General features: G+C 39.3%; 2 protein-coding genes across 4 annotated transcripts; both read right to left on the bottom strand.

Annotated features, from left to right (window-relative positions):
- Positions 1-1243: 1243 nt before the first annotated feature.
- On the bottom strand, positions 1244-6945 carry LOC147488935 (receptor-like cytoplasmic kinase 176). 2 transcript variants are annotated; one of them, XM_086570185.1, is made up of 6 exons: positions 6640-6945; positions 6221-6468; positions 3858-3993; positions 3557-3699; positions 3252-3375; positions 1244-1965 (listed from the first exon to the last, which is right to left on the bottom strand). In XM_086570185.1, the coding sequence occupies exons 1-6, from the start codon at positions 6740-6742 to the stop codon at positions 1637-1639; spliced, it is 1083 nt and encodes a 360-aa protein (XP_086426311.1). In that variant the 5' UTR covers positions 6743-6945; the 3' UTR covers positions 1244-1636. The 2 variants fall into 2 exon arrangements, with proteins under 2 accessions (XP_086426311.1, XP_086426312.1); XM_086570186.1 differs by having other exon boundaries at positions 6221-6460.
- An 874-nt stretch (positions 6946-7819) lies between these two features.
- On the bottom strand, positions 7820-19032 carry LOC147488934 (putative serine/threonine-protein kinase PBL11). Of its 2 annotated transcripts, none has more exons than XM_086573320.1 (6): positions 18414-19032; positions 9855-9944; positions 9422-9578; positions 9083-9225; positions 8806-8941; positions 7820-8292 (listed from the first exon to the last, which is right to left on the bottom strand). In XM_086573320.1, exons 1-6 carry the CDS (start codon positions 18882-18884, stop codon positions 7985-7987), a joined length of 1305 nt encoding a protein of 434 aa, XP_086429446.1. In that variant the 5' UTR covers positions 18885-19032; the 3' UTR covers positions 7820-7984. The 2 variants fall into 2 exon arrangements, with proteins under 2 accessions (XP_086429446.1, XP_086429447.1); XM_086573321.1 differs by having other exon boundaries at positions 9422-9557.
- Positions 19033-19325: the final 293 nt, after the last annotated feature.

Here is a 19325-nt window from a genome sequence, read left to right as displayed (position 1 = left end):
GGTATTTATGATGAGGTTAAAAGTCGTTCGGAGAGATGAAATAAGAAAACTTGAGTCCTAATCTATTTACTTACTCAACTTTGATTGATGTGTACTCGAAAGGGGGTATCTACCAAGATGCAATGGAGATATTTAGAGAGTGAAAATAAGCAGGATTGGAGGCTGACGTTGTCTTACATAGTGCCTTGATTGACACCTTATGTAAGAATGGATTGGTAGAGTCCGCTGTGTCATTGTTAGATCGATGAAATGACAAGGGAAGGAAAATCGTCCAATGTTGTTACTTATAATTCTATTGTTGATGCCATTGGTCTATGGGTAACCTCGGTCATTGGCTTTGTGATTGAATACTCTACTAGCAATGCATATAGGTTTTCTATTCTAATAAACTTTTCTATATTCTTTATTATTTCTTGATCCGTCCTATATCAACTCTTATTTTCCGTTCTTCTATTGCAGCCCCGTGCTAGATGTTGCTGATTCCTGCAGAATCGAGCCGCTACTAACGTTATTTTAGGCCTTACAATTGGGATACAAATCTGTCATTATTCATATTTTTCGCCATTTCTTTGATGTGGTTGGCAAGAGCCACCTAATCCGGAGAGAGAACCGATACTCTTGATGCTATTGGAATCACTACCGATCCGCCGCTCTCGGTTTTTGGCACTCTTTGGTGCCTTTGTAAGTCATGCAAAATCTAAGTGCATCTAAGTGCTATTGAAGCAATACTTTGAGCGGTATTCATTTGAAATCACAGACTTCTTGCCAACTACGCCGATAAGCAAATTGCATGCTCGATCGAACCTTTGTCCGTGAAGTATGCATATTTTAATTTGTGCCCCTATCTCGATGAATACAATAAGTGCTACTAATTGAACTGTGTGAGAATTATTTTTTTCTTCCCTTCTTTTTCTGCAATAAATGTGCAGCTTTATGCTAAAACATTGTTTAAATGGAATGACGGGCTATTTAGTCAATCAGTGCATGGTGCATGATCAGTTGTGTGATTGTTCTCAATCGGTACTTTTACTCTATTGCAGTACCACAAGAAGCTTCCTAGGTTCATCTCTGCATTCTCCCCAAACCATGCGGTTCTCAGGTCTAAAACCTTTCCATTCGAAATACAATATTCAAAACATGTACAGGTTAAGTTTTGGTAACGAATGTTAGAATCTGTCTGTCTAATACAACGTGCGCGAGCACGTGCATGATGCTAGTATACCCTTAACGAATGAGATCATAGTTTGACTAAAAAAATAATAATATGATCATACAACTAATTCTCAATGCGTGTCCCGAAAGGATACACTCATACACACCACAAGAAATTGTGGATCAAATGACACCATAATTTTGTTATATATGGCAAACTCAGTAAGTACAAAACTATAGTACAGTACATATTTTGAAAGTTTAAACGAATCAGATACCGCCCAAACCATCTGGAATGCTGTCCAAATGAATTACAGTTCCGACACATTCATTATACTCAATTTAACTGTATACGCCTATAAGGTGGATGTTGTTGGCCGAGGATAAGAAATTAAGAACCCACATACGCACTATGGCATCCCTCTGCACTTCACCTATGTGCTTTGTACGATCAGTTAAATGAATTTAATGATTCAGGCCACGATCATTTTGGGTGAGTTTCATATATGGAAACCTGAAGTTCTTCCAGTGCTTTTACAATCTCATCCATCTTTGGCCTGTGCTTTGCTTCATTGGATGTGCATTGCAAGGCGATGTTAGCTATCTTTTTAGCATCTCCCAGTGAATACTGACCTTTAAGATGGATGTCCAAAACACGAACAATTTTACGGGTCTGCTTTAGATAAGGCTTGGCCCATTCTACCAGGTTGTGCTCCACAGAAGGCCGGTTCCTGTCAACAGCTCGTCTGCCACATAATATTTCTAAGAGAACTACTCCAAAACCGTACACGTCGGACTTGGCTGTCAGATGACCTTCACATCCAAATTGAGGAATACATATTGTTGGTTAAGAAAAACTACCATGAATAGGATACTATGAATAATAATACTTTGAATAAAAATAAAAGTCATTCTACTTATCTAGAAACAATAATCAATGCACATTTCACTTTTATCCTTCAATGCAGCTCAGTTGGAAACAAAATTTATTAAACTCTTGTGCAGGATACAATCGACAAAGGTGTGATAGTTAAACCTGTTTTAACTTTCGATTGATAGCTATTAATTACAAAAAATATATATGAAGGTGTATATTTAGGTTCTTCTTCCTAATTGGTGTGAGGTCAGGTAGATTGGCACTAATGACAACAGTTGTATAATGCACACCTCAAGCAAAAATTAACGCCTCATATACGCCGCCACTTTTTAAGGCATACAGTTCTTATGTAATGATGCCTCAACTGAGTTTTGCACAAGTCTCGCTTCGAGGTGTATGCCTCAATTGCCTCTGAAAACATTAGGGTACATTGTGCAAGTGTAAACTTAATTATGGTTGAGAGCTTTCTCTCATATTGAAATTGGTGAGGTATTTCCAATATTAATGTGGGAGAAGAAAGAATATGGGGCGTGCACTTTTCAGTTGTACATGATGAAGGGGTGTGCGCCCCTAGTCGGTTTTGATACGTTCTGGACAGATTTGTTCCTATAAGGGAAGACTCCACCTTTTTAGAAACAACTACAGACGATTGTGCTTATATAAATCCCTGTAATAAACCTAATGAACTATCACGCAATAAACAATTAAACACCTTAATTTCTTCTCCCGTGGACGTAGGAAGCCGCAATGGCTCCAAACCACTATAAATCTTATGTGTTATCTCTTTAATTCTTTCTTATTTGCTACAATTAACATATCATTTTTCACCGAAAACCTTTACAAAACCCTTTAGGTTTGCTTTTTAAATTTTTTCCAAACACAAATCCATTACAAGGGGAAGCCAGTATCTAAAAAACGACTTTAAAAGCAGGAGAGAGATTGTCTTTTGCCTTGAGAAGTGATGTGCCCTACTCCCCTTGGATTTGTCAAAACTTCAGTAACGATGGTACTCCAATACATTGAGAGAATTGGAAATTTTATTAAGTTACATATGCGCATTTCAGCTAATTTTCAGAGATTTCAGGCCAATGAAAGATAAGTGAAAAGATAAAAGGACTATCCCAGTATGTTCCAATGCCAGGTGAACCAACATCATTCGCAAATAGCCGCATAGAAATATTCAAATAAATAATAATAAAGGAGCGAGTACAATGGAGTATACCTGTAGAAACATACTCAGGGGCAGCATATCCATAAGTGCCCATAACACGAGTAGAGACATGGCTCTCATCGCCTATAGGGCCATTCTTGGCCAACCCAAAACCAGATAGCTTCACACTGTAGTTCTACGATTGAAAGGTGAAATACAATAAGAAATTATAGGCACATTGTCAATATGTATACTTTGTTAAGGATACACATTTAATACGCAAGTGTATCTCATGTTGTACATGTGTGTATCCGTATCATAGTTGTGATTGTTGACAGATTACAGTAGGAGTAATGTACGCTTTACATGTCACATACCAAATCTAGAAGGATATTGGATGAGTTAAAATCCCGATGTATAACATTTGTTTCAGTACTGTGGAGAAAGGCAAGCCCCTTTGCAGCCCCAAGTGCAACCTTCATTCGGATGCTCCAGGAAAGTGGTATGCCATTAGAACCTCCTGCATCAGCGAGAACCGAAATGTGAATCATATATGGGACAACCCTTTTGCAGTTTCCAATCCACAAGTTATCTATTAATTTTTCGAACAGCCTATATTTCTAATTTTATTTAATATAAAACAGGGAAAATAGAAGTTGAAATGATTCAGGAACCTACTTCCAAAGAGATGATTATCCAAGCTTCCTCGAGGCACGAATTCATAGACAAGTACGCTATTCCCATCCTCCAAGCAGTATCCAACCAAGCTCACCAGATTGGGATGGTACAGATGCCCCAAAGACCTTTTTTCCGTCTGCACTGGTGTAAATCACTGAGCAAAAAATACGAAAATCCTCCCAAATTTTATAGCAACTTCGCAGCTTAGTATCTCTTAAAATTCTACGCCATAGAATCGTTAATAATAATAGCCTAGTAACCACGCCAGTTCCCAGTAACAAACAGTGCAATCCTGCGAGGAAGTTGTAATTGTGATCTACTTCTTATCCGAACGAATGTATCTTTCCCGTTCCTCAATTTTTTTCATGAATAGGAATTTGTGACTCACTTCTCTCCATCTAATCTCATCGTTCATCAAAGAAGACTAATTTACTTTATTGTAATTTTTTGGGTTAATTAGTGAAAAACCCCGTTTGCATTTGTGTTTACCCTCCAAATTTTGAATCATCACAAAAGTCCCCCCATTCCATCCTGGCCCGTTCAGAAATCATTCATATTTGCTCTATTGCCTAAAATACCCTTGGGGGTAAACACAAATTATTGCAAAAAAGGCAGTTGGCATCTGTCTTTCGTTGGTAGGTCAATTGAAATACCTATTTTAGCCCTTTTGACTTTGACAATTGTTGACTTTATCGTGAAAAACCATATTTAACCTTTGTAATAACGGAAAATCATTATATTTCCCCCCAAACTCTTAATAGTATAAAACCCCCCAAATTATTACAACCCTAATTAAGAAACCCTAGTTCTCATAACTGCTACTGTCGTGGACACGGATCTAGCTGTTTGTGCAACACTTGTTCTCATAATTGCAACCCTAATTAAGAAACCCTAGTTCTCATAATTGGTACCCGATCTAGCTGTTTGTGCAACACTTGGGGTACGTTGTTGAATTTTTACTTAAGCATTTGAAGTTTTGTTTGTAACCTAGTTCTTGATTTTGTTGTATTTGTTAATAATATTTGTATTATCACCTCGATCTCACCATTTGTACGTCATTCTACTAAAAAATGTTACTTTTTTGTGCATATTGTTTCCTTGTTTGTCTGCAGGACAAAAGTGGTTGTGTACAATGATAGAACTTTTAGATTTAATTATGGTGGGAGTTTTAAAATAACTAAGAGGAGACACAATGTTGAAGTGTTACATTACGAGGAAGGGGATATTGTGGATACTGACTGTTTGGAGGCTGAAGAAACAACCTTGTTGGGATTGGTTTTTTGGTGACAAAGACAATTCCGTGCCCTCCTGAATCAGTTGGATTGAAGGTCATGATGTTAGAGTTATTACTTCAGATGCAGACTTGTTGTATATGTGGTCTCATGCTGTGAATGATAACGAAAGATACACTCACTTGTATATTGAAGATTAGTGAAACAATTGTAATGAGTAGTGATGAGAATGATAGAGATGAGGATGATAATGATGAGGATGATGGTAATGAGGACAATGATATTGACAGTGAAGGTGGATATTTTAGTGCTGGTAGTGGGTACTATAATGGAGATTATGACAGTGAGGGTAGAGATTCAGGTGATGGCTGCCCTTACAGTGATGATGACAGTGTGCATGAATTTGGAGGATATACTGATAGAAAATATAAAGTGGGGAAAGTGTTTGACTTAGATGAGTGACCTGATATTGAAGTATATGACAAGCTAGACAACTTGACAAAAGGGAGGTTCCAAATGAAACACAAATTGTTGGAATATAATATTGAGAAGGGTAGTGGGGTTAGGGGGCATGAACCAAATGGAGGGGACCACTTTGTTGAAAGACCATCAATAAATAAGAATAAAAGGGGATCTGCTAGTTCGACCAACCAAAAGGGAAAGACTATTCAGACTGAAAGTATTTTCCTTCTCACACTACTATTTTCATAAGTCATTTTTATTACATTTGATTTCTAAATTTTGTTTTCAATGATTACAATATTGCAGAGGAAGAGAGAGGAGAATGCAAAGCAGTATTCGTTGAATGAAGACATTATTCTTTGGGCAAGATCACATTTTGATCAAACAACCAAATTAGGGTTACACTAATTAACCCTAATTTTTTTTGTCCTGTTTTTCATTCCTATATTCTTTCCTCTTCTTCCTTTGTGCAACAAACAGTTTCCCTCAACAAGGTTCGCAAGTTCAAAGACCCAATAACAAGTCAACAGAACAACATAACATGCTATATGTGTTCACACTTGATTCTGACTACTAAATAGGATATGCACGCATGAAGATATGATAAAGAATATTTCCATGCTTCAAAGTAATCTATTACATGCATGGGGACGGTGGCAGATCACTCACCAACAATTTTCCAAGGCCCAGCTGGCAAGATCCTGGCTTGTGCATTTTAACGGCAACAGCAACGCCTGTCCCGGGTTTCGTAGGAGTTAGATTGTGTTGGTCAATCCAACCCTTGTACACTAAACCAAAGGCGCCTTCTCCCAAAAGAGTATCAGAGCAGAAATTCCTCGTGGCAGCTTTGAGTTGCTTAAAGCTGAAACTCTTCAAGTAGAATTCTAAAGCGGAAATACCACCTTCAGCCTGAGAAGCTGGATTCGCACATGTCAACAAGAATTTTCGTTTTTTTTAAAAAAAAAAAGAAAAAAGATCTTCATCATACATGATGAGCATATCAAGTAAAATGAATAATTAAGAACCTTAACTGTCTAAAATCAATCTTAAAAAAGAAACTACAAACAGTGTTTCAATAAAGAAATTACCAGCTGTCGGAACAACTGATGAAGCTCCGTCGTCATCAGTTGAAGTGGTAGAAACAGAGTCATCCTCTCGAACTGCGGTGTGGAAGTAAGTTATATTCGTCATTCTTCTCAGACTGGTACTGGATAGACGAGGAGGTCAGCTTCACCAAACATCACCTTTTATTCTTCAGCTCTGTAAACATCATTTCCAATATGGTAACTTATAACTAGTAACTCCATGTATATTCAATTTCGGATTAAATATGAAATATATCTAAATATTTTACTTTAAAGAGAATTTAAAGAGAATTATTCGGTGGGATATTTTCAATTATTACGGTTATTATTACAACTGAAGTTTGTAATAAGATACGTGAGAGAAAAGTAAAAAATTCGGCCGTTTCTTAATTTGCTATTGACCGAAAGTAGTATTTTTGTGCTAGTATATTAATAAATCTGCATGGCCTAGCCCGTAGTGTTACTTTGCACATTTGCAGACATGACTTTGATATCTTTGGGACCACGTTATTAATTGCGATTGCATAAATAACTAAATATCTTCTCGGTTTGACTTCTGATTGATGGTGATGACAAAATATTTTAGGATATTTCTATTAGTAGAATTAGTAGGTTTTTTATTGAATTTAATTAGATTTAGAAATCTAAGAACATAATACACCCCTAATACAATATATTCACCTGCCCACGACAAAGCCGACGCTTCAGTCCAGACTTGATGGTTCTTGCTGCTGTCTTAAAGTATGGCACCTTGCCATGTGGTGATTTTTGAAGAGTATTATGTTCACTTAGATGTAAACTAAGTAATTAACACATCATTATGTACTTAACACAACATAGCGGTCATATAACTCGCTAGTGAAGCTGTGTAAGTAACAAGCTTAAATTCATTCTCATAATGTGATACTAATTTGTTAGAAAAATGGCTAGACGACCATAAGGATTCGCACTCCCCAAATATTTTATAGAACTTCCCCTACTTTAATTACTGGGTTGCATATGCTCTTGCACTCCAGACATTGAATCCTGGTTCCGTCCGTGTCTGCAATCAAACCCACCTTTAGTGGATTCCACTCATATTTCAATTGTCATCACTTCTCACTCAACGCTCGATCTGTTCCTGTCGTTAGGAAATGATCTTCTAAATAATGTCTTAATTACATGCGTCAGAATATCATTCGAGTTGCTAATATCACGTTCATTAAGAAAACAAGAAAGTTTGTGTTCTCTTTTAACGAGCTCTACATTACCATATAGTCTATTACACTGCTTACATTCTCTTCATCCCATAATTAACAAGTATCCTTCACATTACCTGTTACCTATTACACTTTGTACATCGTCTTCATCATAAACTCATCCTGTCCTGTATAGTTTGCAGTGTTGTTACAACAATATCCATAGTTGGTCTGGACGTTGGCAACTTGTTGATGCATTGGAGGGCCAGGTGTGCTACTCTCTGGGCACCTCGCACTGAGTACTGGCCCTCAAGGCAGCGGTCCATAAGTGATGGAAGCTTATCTTTGTGTAATAGATCCGAGGTAAAATGCGCCTCGCCTCTAAGTGCTAGGTTCTTGTTGGCTATTCTTCGACCAAGTAATATTTCTAGAAGAACTACCCCAAAACTGTATACATCACTTTTAGCACTTAGACGACCTTTACATTCAAATAAAGACAAGTTTTAATTAGAACGATGCATCGTATAGGTTATCTTGTTTCAATAGAAACCTATATTTTAGTTTAGGCTAGCTAGCTACAGCCACGATGAACTCATCGGAGAAAACAATTAATATTAGCCCAGAAAAGATAGTCATCACAGAAGGTCCTCAACCCATTTTAGCTAGTATTGGGAGAAAGGAACGAACCAACAGTTTATATATTTTCTCTTGTTGGACGGTGCTAGATCCAGAACATCCAAAAAGCTGAAACTACGCTGACTACATGATGGCGTAACCGTGATGATAACTGAGAGAAAAAATTTCAGCAACATACTAAATTCTCATTCATGAGACTATAATATCCTGAAAATCTTGAGACTCTATTTCACTGATTTGGATAAATAAAGAAAGGCAAAGGAAGAAAGGAGTGTGCCTTAATATATATGTTAAATAGATCCACATGTTATCTACAGAGGTAAACCAAGAATGCGAATATCAGAAGGTATATTACCTTCCAAAAGATACTCTGGAGCAGCATAGTCATTGACAGAATCAAGACGAACATACGTGTCTCCGTAAGTGGTTTCTATCATACTAGTTTGGCTATCCTTGGCCAATCCAAAATCACAGAGTTTGGCATTGTAGTTCTGTGAACAGAGTCACAAGGTAATAAGAAACAAAAATCACAACATCCACCGATAATAAACTTTCAAAACTTAATGATGTGCGTGTTAGAGAAAAGAAGGCTATGACTGTATGAATAAATACTATTTACAAGTCATGGGTACCGAATCGAGAAGGATATTAGAAGGCTTAAAGTCCCCATGTATAACTTCTTTTCCAGCTTTGTGAAGAAAAGAAAGACCCTTTGCAGCGTCTAGTGCAACACTCACACGGAGACTCCAGGTAAGTGGCTTTCTATAAGACCCTCCTGCATCAACAATCACAAAGTATCAACAAAAAACAACCCCTACGCCCTCTCCATCACAGGCCCTCCAGAAATATAATCAAAGGATAACATGCACTTTGGTGCTGGACAGGAGTATCTGTGGGCGAGCATGAAGGAAATCGTAGAAGAAAACATTTAAATGGTCATCAAGGTAATGATATGACTTATGAGAACCTACTCCTAAAGAGATGCTTTTCTAAGCTTCCTTGATGCGTGAACTCATAAATTAAAAGCTGCCGCTCGGCCTCTAAGCAGTACCCAATCAACCTCACCAGATTAGGATGGTACAACCGCCGCAAATGATTAACACTCGCCTGTACCACTAGAGCAAGACACTAATCAAGCAAGTTTAGAATATGAAAGACCATATAAACATTATAGCAACTTGAATGAATTCAAATCTATTGAGAATTAGAACAGCATCTTTAGTAAAATTCAGGTGGCAGTAAGGCTGTGTAAACCTGATGTGCTTCCTATTATCTACAAGTCTACAACACATATATGCTAAATGCATTTCGACTCGTAGGATTAGTAATTAATTGACTAAATTTGACATGCACATAGAAAGATACAAAGAGATGAGTCGTATTCCCACATTATTGGGTACTCACCAACCACTCTGTGTTGCTCTGGACTCCTGGGTTAAGCCTTTTAACAGCAATAGCAATTCCCATACCAGGCTTGCTAGCAGTTAGGTTGTGGAACCGTCGAGCGTATGAAGCTCCGGTATCTCATCAGCAAGCTTTAGAGTTCTGAAACTTTTCGGAATTTCGACGATTTGTCGATATTTCGGCCCCAAACCTTTTCTCCCCTTTTTTTTCTATGTACACCTATATAAAGAAAATAGATTAGGGTTTTGAGACAACTTTTTGAGAGATTCATTTCTTGGGTATTGTGGGAGCTCTATTGAGCTAGGATTTGAGTGAGGCCTCTTGTTCTTGATTCTTGATATCTCTTGTAAACTCTCCAATCTTTGCTATAAAGGAAACTTGGCTCTTGTGTGGATGTAGGTAACATTTACCGAACCACCTAAATCTTTGTGTCTCTTTGCATATTTACTTCCTTATTTATTGTTTGATTGCTATGGGTGATGATAAATTAGTGGCTTTGCTTGTTTGAGTTTGTTGTGATAACTACCAAAGTCTTGGGTAGGTGATTTCCTTGGTGTGAGCTCCAAGTTGAAATCATTTGGGATAGAAAGTAACTAGATTGAGGTGTGACTTTCTAGTGAAATCTCCCAACAAGTGGTATCGGAGCTATAAGACTGTAACAGAGCTACAGGGTGTGTGAGGAAAAGACTCCACCTTTAGCATTGGAGGCTAGGTGTTTGAGGAAATTCCTCCGGAGAGGTTCTCCACCGTTGGTTTTGATTCAAGAAAGTCATGATTTAACCGACAAAGAAAACTACAGGATAGAGAAGTTTGATGGAACAAACTTTGGCTATTGGAAGATGCAAATTGAGGACGTTCTCTATCAAAAGGATTTGATGGAAACGTTGATAAGTGAGAAGCCTGAGGAGATTCCGCAAGACAAATGGGATTTGCAGGATAGAAAGGCCTTGGCCACAATCCGATTGAGTCTTTCGAAGTTGGTAGCCTTCAATATTAAGACTGAGAAGACGGCGAAGTCTCTCATGGAGGCTATAACACCCCGTGTTTTATTTGCTTTTCCTATAAATAATAATAATAATAAATAAAAATAGATAATGGATAGAGGATAATTATCAGTTACGGATAAAGCCCGTAGATAATAGATAAGGGTTGTCCTTGTCTTTCGGTGAGTTTTCTCACGTAAAGTTTTTGGAAAAAAAAAAACACAGCGAGGGTTTTAGAAAAAAAAATGGGAGTTTTACTGACAACAGAAAAGGAAGGTTTTTCCTGGTAGCTGGTTGATAATCGGAGAGCGCTACAGGTGAGTAGAGTTAACTCTCACCATTACTAGAACTATGATTTTCGCCCGTTTTAATATTTCTATTTTTATCGTCCATTATATTGTTTTGATTCGACGTCGTGTTGTCGAAGTTGTTAAAACTCGAAAGTGAAACTTCGGAGTTGATTTAGAACTGTCGAAACTCTGTTGAGGCGATTTGTTTATCAATGGAGCTGAGCCCTCCTCGCAACCAAAACAAAACAATGGTTCCTGCATATGATTAGTACCTGTTGTGTTTTATTTTTCGGTTATACACCGATTGTGGGTTTTTGAAATCGCATCTTGATTGGGGATTAGTGGGGATTAAATGCCGGATTTGGGGGTGGGATCATTGAAGCTCTTAAATGAGGGGTTAATGGAGGCGCCATCATCTTTTTTTTGTAATTTTATCTTGGATTGTTGTTTTGTTTGGGATGTTGGGTGTTGGGTTGTGTAGTGGGATTATGATGGGGTTGAGTGGGGGCATTGGAAGCTCCCAAGAGAAGGCCAATGGCGTTCTTCGCCATTCTTGAGAAATTTGTTTTTGTGTATTTATTTTTGTGTTTGAGCTGTTTTGTATGGAGGATTGTTGGTTGAATGAGTGGTGGTAGGGGAAAGTTTGAGAGTGGTTGAGAGCTCCAAGAACATTAATGGCGGTCGGATCACGGGATTTGAGGGGGTTGCTAAAACCGAAAAATTTGTGGTCGATTGGTGAAGTAAAGTTGTGGGTTTTTCACCCACACAATTTTATTGAAGTTATTGATGGGTGGTGTGTGAAGGATTTTCGGTGGTGGTGGAAGCTAGCGGCCGGTGCCGCTGAAGGGGATGATGTGGAGAACGATCCAGTGCTCCCGGTCGGCGGTGTAACCTGTTTAGACTTGTGTCTAATTAAGTTGGGCGGACCATATTAGTTTTGGTTTTGGGCGGTTTTAAAGGTTTGTGTGGGTGGTCCAGAGAATGTTAAGTGGACCGGATAGTATTCTCCTATTCTAAGATCCGTTGAGTCTAGATAAGTTCAAGTTGGGCTAGTTTCTTTTGTTTTGATTGGGTCCATTTTTTGTTTTAATTTATGGACCGGTTTAATTTAAAGTTTTCGAATTCGAACTTCGGTTGTGTTTTGGGCACCTTAGGTATAAGTTTTGGGCCCGTTCTAATATTGTTTTGGGCCAGTCCATAGGACTTAAAATAGATCTAATTGGGTATTTAAATGTTTAGATTTCGGGTTCTAAGGTTTGGGCTTGGCCAGTTGGGTCCGAACCATGGCCTTAACCATGAGCCCATGAGTCATACACTTTTGACCTTAGTCATGAACCATGGCTATGACCATGAACCTGTTGAACTTGGAAACGACAGTTTGACTTCGACCATGATGGTTGACTTTAACTTTGACCAGGGGTTGACTTTTGATTAGGGTTGACTTTGACCAGTTGACCCAATTTGACCTTTTAACTCGGATTATGATTTGGGTTATTAAGATAGGTCTAGGGCTATTAGCATACTTGACTTTAGGCTAAGACCTCTATATATACGTGTGTACGTGTATTAAATATTATGTGATTTTGCAGTATTTTATGATATGCAACGTTATGACACATAGACATCCATGAAATTAATAACGCGTAAACCAAAAATACAGTTATCAAGATACTCATTCGTTCTCGAAATGATATATAAAATAAAGTTCAATAACGCGCGTAAACAAAATTTACCGCGACTCTTTTAGAACTATCCACGCCTCATTTTTAGAATTTAGTTTTACGATGTTGATGTCATATGTTAGGTGGGCATTTATTGAATGTGCCATAAATGGCCCGTTAGCGTTATCTATGGGTATTCATTGAATGTGCCATGAATGACCCGGGTATTCATTGAATGTGTCATGAATGACCAGATTGTTTGGACTACCCTAGAGAGGAACTAAGGTATTCTTGCCATGGTTAGTTGTATTCCTCGAGTGTACTGAGGAATGTAAGGTTGGGTATTCCTTGAATGTGGCGGGAATGACCTAAGGTACATAGGTTGTGAAATATGTGTATAAGAAAAGTAATTGATTAATTAATAAAAGAAATTAAGTTGATTGGGCGAGTGTGTTTGGGTTTACTTTTGAATACCTGTAGGATATTAACAAATGTTAGAAGTTCTAACTTTCTTTTGCAGGAGGGTAGGACTTAATAACATTTTGTGCAGGGACGCGGTCCTACCCTTATACAGCAGTGGATATCGGTAAGTTGTAATTCAATTATTAAGTCGTATATTAAAACGAGTTATTATAATGAGTTATATAATGGAAGTCTTGCTTGGGAAGAAATTATGCCGGTTAAAATGACGGAACTACCTGTCTTCCAAGCTGTGAATGATTAGGTTATGATAGAGTTAAAGTGTGAGTGGGATAAGAAAAGTTTTGAAATGTTTATATGTATTTAGTCTACTCATACCAGCAAATTCAATTTGCTGACCCATGTTTGCTTTGTTTTGGCAACGTGGGTGTGTTCTTGGGAACATAGGTGGAAGGCAGTGGAACGCTGGCGTGTGATTGGGATTCTCACTTTGGAGCGGTCTGGGAGTTTAGTTGATTAGGTCCGATCTTTTGGAAAGATGTAATAACGAGGTTACATTTGCATATGACATGAGAATACGATGTTGGAAACTGTTTTGTAAAGTTTGTTTGATATTTTATTGGGATGGAAGAAAGTTTTTAATAAAGTGATAGTTGAGGAATTTGGAGATTTTTGTTGTTAAGTTGATCCTGTTATGATGTGGGTTTTAGGTTTGGACATGTGTTGTATCCCCCGTCATAGCCTGGGTTTTTAGACAATTGAATCAAGTGATGGTTGAGATATTTATATTTCAATTATTCATTTTTTTAATTGTTTAGAAATTCGGGCTGTGACAGAGGCACTTACTACGATGTATGAACAACCCTCGGCCGCGAACAAAGTCTATTTGATCACCAAGCTATTTAGTATGAGAATGTCGGAGGGGACATCCTTCAAGGATCACTTAAATGAATTCAACCAAACTAAGGACCAATTGGAGTCGGTTGAGATTACATTTAGTGATGAGGTGTTAGCTTTGGTGATACTTGGACAAATGCCTCCAAGTTGGAAGGCTACAGTTGCGGCTATTAGTGGCTCTGCGGGAATGACCAAGTTGAAGTTTGAGCACGTTGTTAGTATGGTACTAACCGAGAAAATTCGGAGACAGGATTGTCCTTCATCTTCGGGGTCGGCATTGAGCACTGAAAGTAGGGGGAGAAATTCAAACAGGAATCGTGGTAAGAAGAAGTGGAGGGGGAGATCGAAATCTCAAGCCCCCCAATTGCAAAGCGTTGAACACAAACCTCGAGACATAAGTGAAGTGGTGTGCTATAATTGTGGTAGGCCTGGCCACTATAGCCCCAATTGTCTGGCACCAAGAAACAACAACAACATTAATAAGAACAAGAAAAAGAATCAAGAAGCTAATGTTGTTGAGATGGTAGATGACGCTTTGATATGTTCGATGGAGCACAAGGAGTCTTGGGTACTTGATTCCGGCGCATCTTTCCATGCTACCTCACATCGAGAGTTCCTTGAGAACTACACCGAAGGTGACCTTGGAACGGTCTTTTCGGTGATGACCAACCTTGTGACATTGTCGGCAAGGGTGGCGTGCATGTCAAGATGAATGGCTCGTCATGGTTATTGAGGGACGTCCGACACGCCCGGATTGAGGAAGAATTTGATTTATGTGGGGCAATTGGCAAGTGAAGGATTTGTTACAGTCTTCACCGGTGATACTTGGAAGGTCTCGAAGGGTTCATTGATTGTTGCAAATGGTAAGAAAGATGGTACTCTCTACATGACTGCACATGGTTGTGAGTCGATTGCCGTGGCACATGGCAAAGAGGATCCGAATGTTTGGCACCGCAGACTTGGTCACATGAGTGAGAAAGGAATGAAAATCCTTCACTCTTCTGGTAAACTCCCAAAGTTACAGTCGACTGAAATTGACTTCTGTGAGAACTGTGTATTTGGAAAGCAGAAGCGGGTGAGTTTTCAGAGAATGGGTCAGACTCCAAAAGCAAGAAGGCTTGAGTTGATTCATACAGATGTCTGGGGGCCAGCTAATGTCTCTTCACTTGGCGGAAAGTCATATTTTGTGACTTTCATTGATGACCATACTAGGAAGGTGTGAGTCTATTTCTTGAGACACAAGTCAGAAGTATTTGAAGTATTCAAGACTTGGAAGGCCATGGTTGAGAATGAGACAAGCTTGAAAGTAAAGAAGCCGAGATCCGGACAACGGTGGAGAGTATGAGGATTCGGGTTTTAAAATCTTGTCGACAATGGCATCAAGATGGAAAAGACTTTGCCGGGGACACCTCGTGAGAATGGGGTTGCAGAGCGGATGAATAGAACACTAATGAGAGAGCTAGGTGTACGCGACACTAGCGAGCTTGCTTGCGCAGTTTTAGGGCGAGAAAGTGTTAGCAACGCCAGCCTTACCCGATCAATAGAGGACCATCGGTACCTTTGGATTTTAAGATTCGGAGGAAGTGTGTGGGCGGGAAGGATGTGAACCTTTCCCATTTGAAGGTGTTTGGTTGTGTGTCCTATGTCCACATTAGTGACCAAGCTAGAAGCAAGCTTGATGCTAAGTCACTAAAGTGCACCTTCATCGGCTATGGCGGTGATAATTTTGGGTATCGCTTTTGGGATGATCAAAATCGGAAAATCATTAAGTAGTAGAGATGTTGTGTTTAATGAGAAGGTGATGTACAAGGACGGAGATGAAGCACAAACCAAGGAATCGGGTGCAGAGGCGACACGAGTATGTGTTGAGTTGGAAGACTTGATGTAAGTCGTGGTATAATGGGGCCCCCCAATGATGGGAGGATGACAATAGTAGTGACTCAAAGAATAATGAGGATACTACACCACCGAAGTCCATCTCCACCTCGTCCCCCCAAGGAAGACATCGGGCCACATGTACCGAAAGTAACGAGATATCCACCCTCCACCTATGTGAATTACTTGCTACTTTCATCGATGGTGGCGAGCCTCAATGCTATGATGAAGCATTAGAGGTGAGTGATGCAAGCAAGTGGGAGGTTGCTATGCAAGATGAGATGAAGTCCCTCATCTCTAGTGGTGGCGCGGGGAGTTAGCCAAACTACCCGTGGGCAAGAAGGCTCTGAGAACAAATGGGTGTTTAGAGTCAAAGAGGAACATGATGGTTCCCGGAGATACAAAGCGAGGCTAGTAGTCAAGGGTTTCAGCCAGAAGCAAAAGCGTTGACTTCACGAAATATTCTCCCGGTGGTGAAACCGAATACTATTCGGTTAGGTGTTGAGTATTGTTGCAGCCAGAAGATTTGTATCTTGGCGGTTGGATGTTAAAACCGCCTTCCTCCATGGTGACCTAGTTGAGGAAATTTACATCCAAAGAACAGGAGGGTTTCATCAAGAAGCGGTAAAGAGAAAATGGTATGCGAGGGCTCGAGAAAAGAGCTTGTATGGTTTGAAACAAGCCCCAAGCGATTGGTACATGAAGTTTGATAACTTCATGCAAGGAAATGGCTACTATAAGTGCTGCGCCCGACCATTGTTGCTACTTCAAGAGGTTCGACTCGACCTACGTCATCTGTTGCTATATGTTGATGATATGTTAGTAGCAAGTTCGATATGTCGAAATGGGAGATTGAAAAGAAGTTAGCAAGTGAGTTCTCTATGAAGGACTTGGGTGCAAACAAAAAGATTCTAGGGATGAGGATCGGAAGAGATAGGCAAAAAGGTATTCGGAGTTGTCTCAGCCGAGTATATTGAGAAGGTATTGAAGAGGTTCAACATGGGTAGTCGCGAAACCGGTTTGCACACCTTTGGCGATCCACTTCAAGTTGTCCAAGGAACACTCTCCCAAGATCTGTTGAGGAAAGAAACTTCATGGCTAAGGTACCATCGCCCCTGCCATTGGAAGTCTTATGTATGCCATGGTTTTGCAGCGTCGAATATAGCCAGCGATTGGGAATTTGGAGTCGCCAAGATTTATGTCTAATCTGGCAAGCAACATTGGGAAGCCGTGAAGTGGATATTGAGATATCCGAGAGGTACTACGAGAGAAATGCCTATGTTATGGAAGGGGTGTTGTGAACCTACAAGGGTATGTGGATGCCGATTTTGCGGGGAGAAATAGATCGCGGAAGAAGCACTCTTGGTTATGTCTTTCTGATGGAGGTGCTACCGCAGATGAGTTGGATTTCTCGATTCCATTAAGATTGTTGCTTTGTCTACCACGAAGGCGAGTATGTGGCGTTCTGAGGCAAGCAAAAGAGATGATCAGTTACGAGGGGATTGATGGAAGAGCTTGGGATGAAGCAAAGAGAAGTGTGTTACACGGTGTGGTTAGAGTGCTATACATCTTGCTAAGAATTCCGCCTTTCATTTTAGGACCAAGCACATTGGTCTCCCGGTATCATTTTATCCGATCTACGTTAGAGGATGAGGTTTTGGCACTTGAGAAGATCGAGGGAGTGAGATTCCGGATATGTTGACCAAGACCGTGCCTATCGAGAAGTTGAAGTTGTGTTCAACTTCGGTGGGTCTTCTTGCTTGAAGATCATGATGGATGAGTCGAGTGTTTCTTTAGTAAATTAGAATTGGATGGAGTTGTTACAATTGAGATGTGATGTGCATGTAGAATCTCGAAGGTTCAAGTGGGAGATTGTTTGGGAACGTGGAACCGCCGAAATATGAAGCTCCAGTATCTCACCGCAAGCTTTAGAGTTATGAAATTTTTCAAATTTTCGACGATTTGTCGATATTTCGCCCCAAACTTTTCTCCTTTTTTTTTTTCTATGTACACCTATATAAAGGAAATAGATTAGGGTTTTGAGACAACTTTTTGATAGATTCATTTTCTTGGGTATTGTGGGAGCTCTATTGATTTAGGGTTTGTTTGAGGCCTCTTTGTTTGATTCTCGATATCTCTTGTAAACTCTCCAATCTTTCTTTATAAAGGAAACTTGGCTCTTGTGTGGATGTAGGTAACATTTTACCGAACCACCTAAATCTTTTGTCTCTCTTTCAGATATTTCTTCCTTATTTATTGTTTTTGCTTGTATGGGTGATGATAAATTAGTGGTTTTGCTTGTTTGAGTTTGTTGTGATAACTACCAAAGTCTTGGGTAGATGATTTCCTTGGTGTGAGCTCCAAGTTGAAATCATTTGGGATAGAAAGTAACTAGATTGAGGTGTGACTTTCTAGTGAAATCTCCCAACAGTGTTGGTTAAGCCAACCCATAACTACTCCGCTGCCTTCTCTGAATACACTATCAAGGCCAAAATTCCAAGCGGCGGCTTTCAGTTCGTCATTGGTGAAACTCTTCAAGTTGGAAAATTCCAAATTTCCACCTTCACTATGAGAACCTGGACTCACAGAATTTGATGTACCGATCAGCGAAGTGTCATCAACTAGTTCGATCGGTGGTCTGGCGCAAGACAAACACGCGTTACCGATAGCCGAATACACCGATGAAGCTCCTATATATGCTTTGGCTGCCGCTTGGACTATATTATTAGGCTGCTGCTGCTGCGATACTTCGTTGTCAGTTGAGGTGGTGGAAACAGAGTCATCGTCTCGAACGGCGTTGTAGAAGTACGTTATATTCGTCATTTTTCTCAGCCTGATACTAAATAAAGTGTGATTTGGAGCTGATGACGATCGAGGAGAATGCAAGGTCAACTTCACAAACATTATTTACTTTTTCAGCAACTTACATTCTTCAAGTCTGGCTGGCTGGGGAGAGTAGAAAATCTTGAGAAACATGTATGGTTCTGATTTGTTGTCTCTTTCTTATGAAGGTTCTGACAATTTGCTCCATTCAGAGGCTAAATGTTTTCCATATCTATACGACTATACCTCTCACTTTCATTTTATCTTTGGCATTAACCATGGTCAACCGTCCACATTTAATTGCTCGAGTTCACAAATTCTTTGGTAGACAATCTAAAATTGACTGCCACATACAAATTATATATGTGCATTTATATTAAACTCTATGGATTAAGGAGAAAGAATCAAACAATGGATTTTACTTCCCAAAATGGAGTAAACTTTCTTATCATATGAAAATGAACATTTTCTTGATTGATATATATGATTGTACCAATTACTTAAAAAAGAAAGCCATTTATA

Source organism: Coptis chinensis, chromosome 7 (assembly GCF_015680905.1).
Source record: "Coptis chinensis isolate HL-2020 chromosome 7, ASM1568090v1, whole genome shotgun sequence".
Taxonomy (NCBI): Eukaryota; Viridiplantae; Streptophyta; class Magnoliopsida; order Ranunculales; family Ranunculaceae; genus Coptis; species Coptis chinensis.
This window is presented reverse-complemented; position numbering and strand designations above follow the sequence as displayed.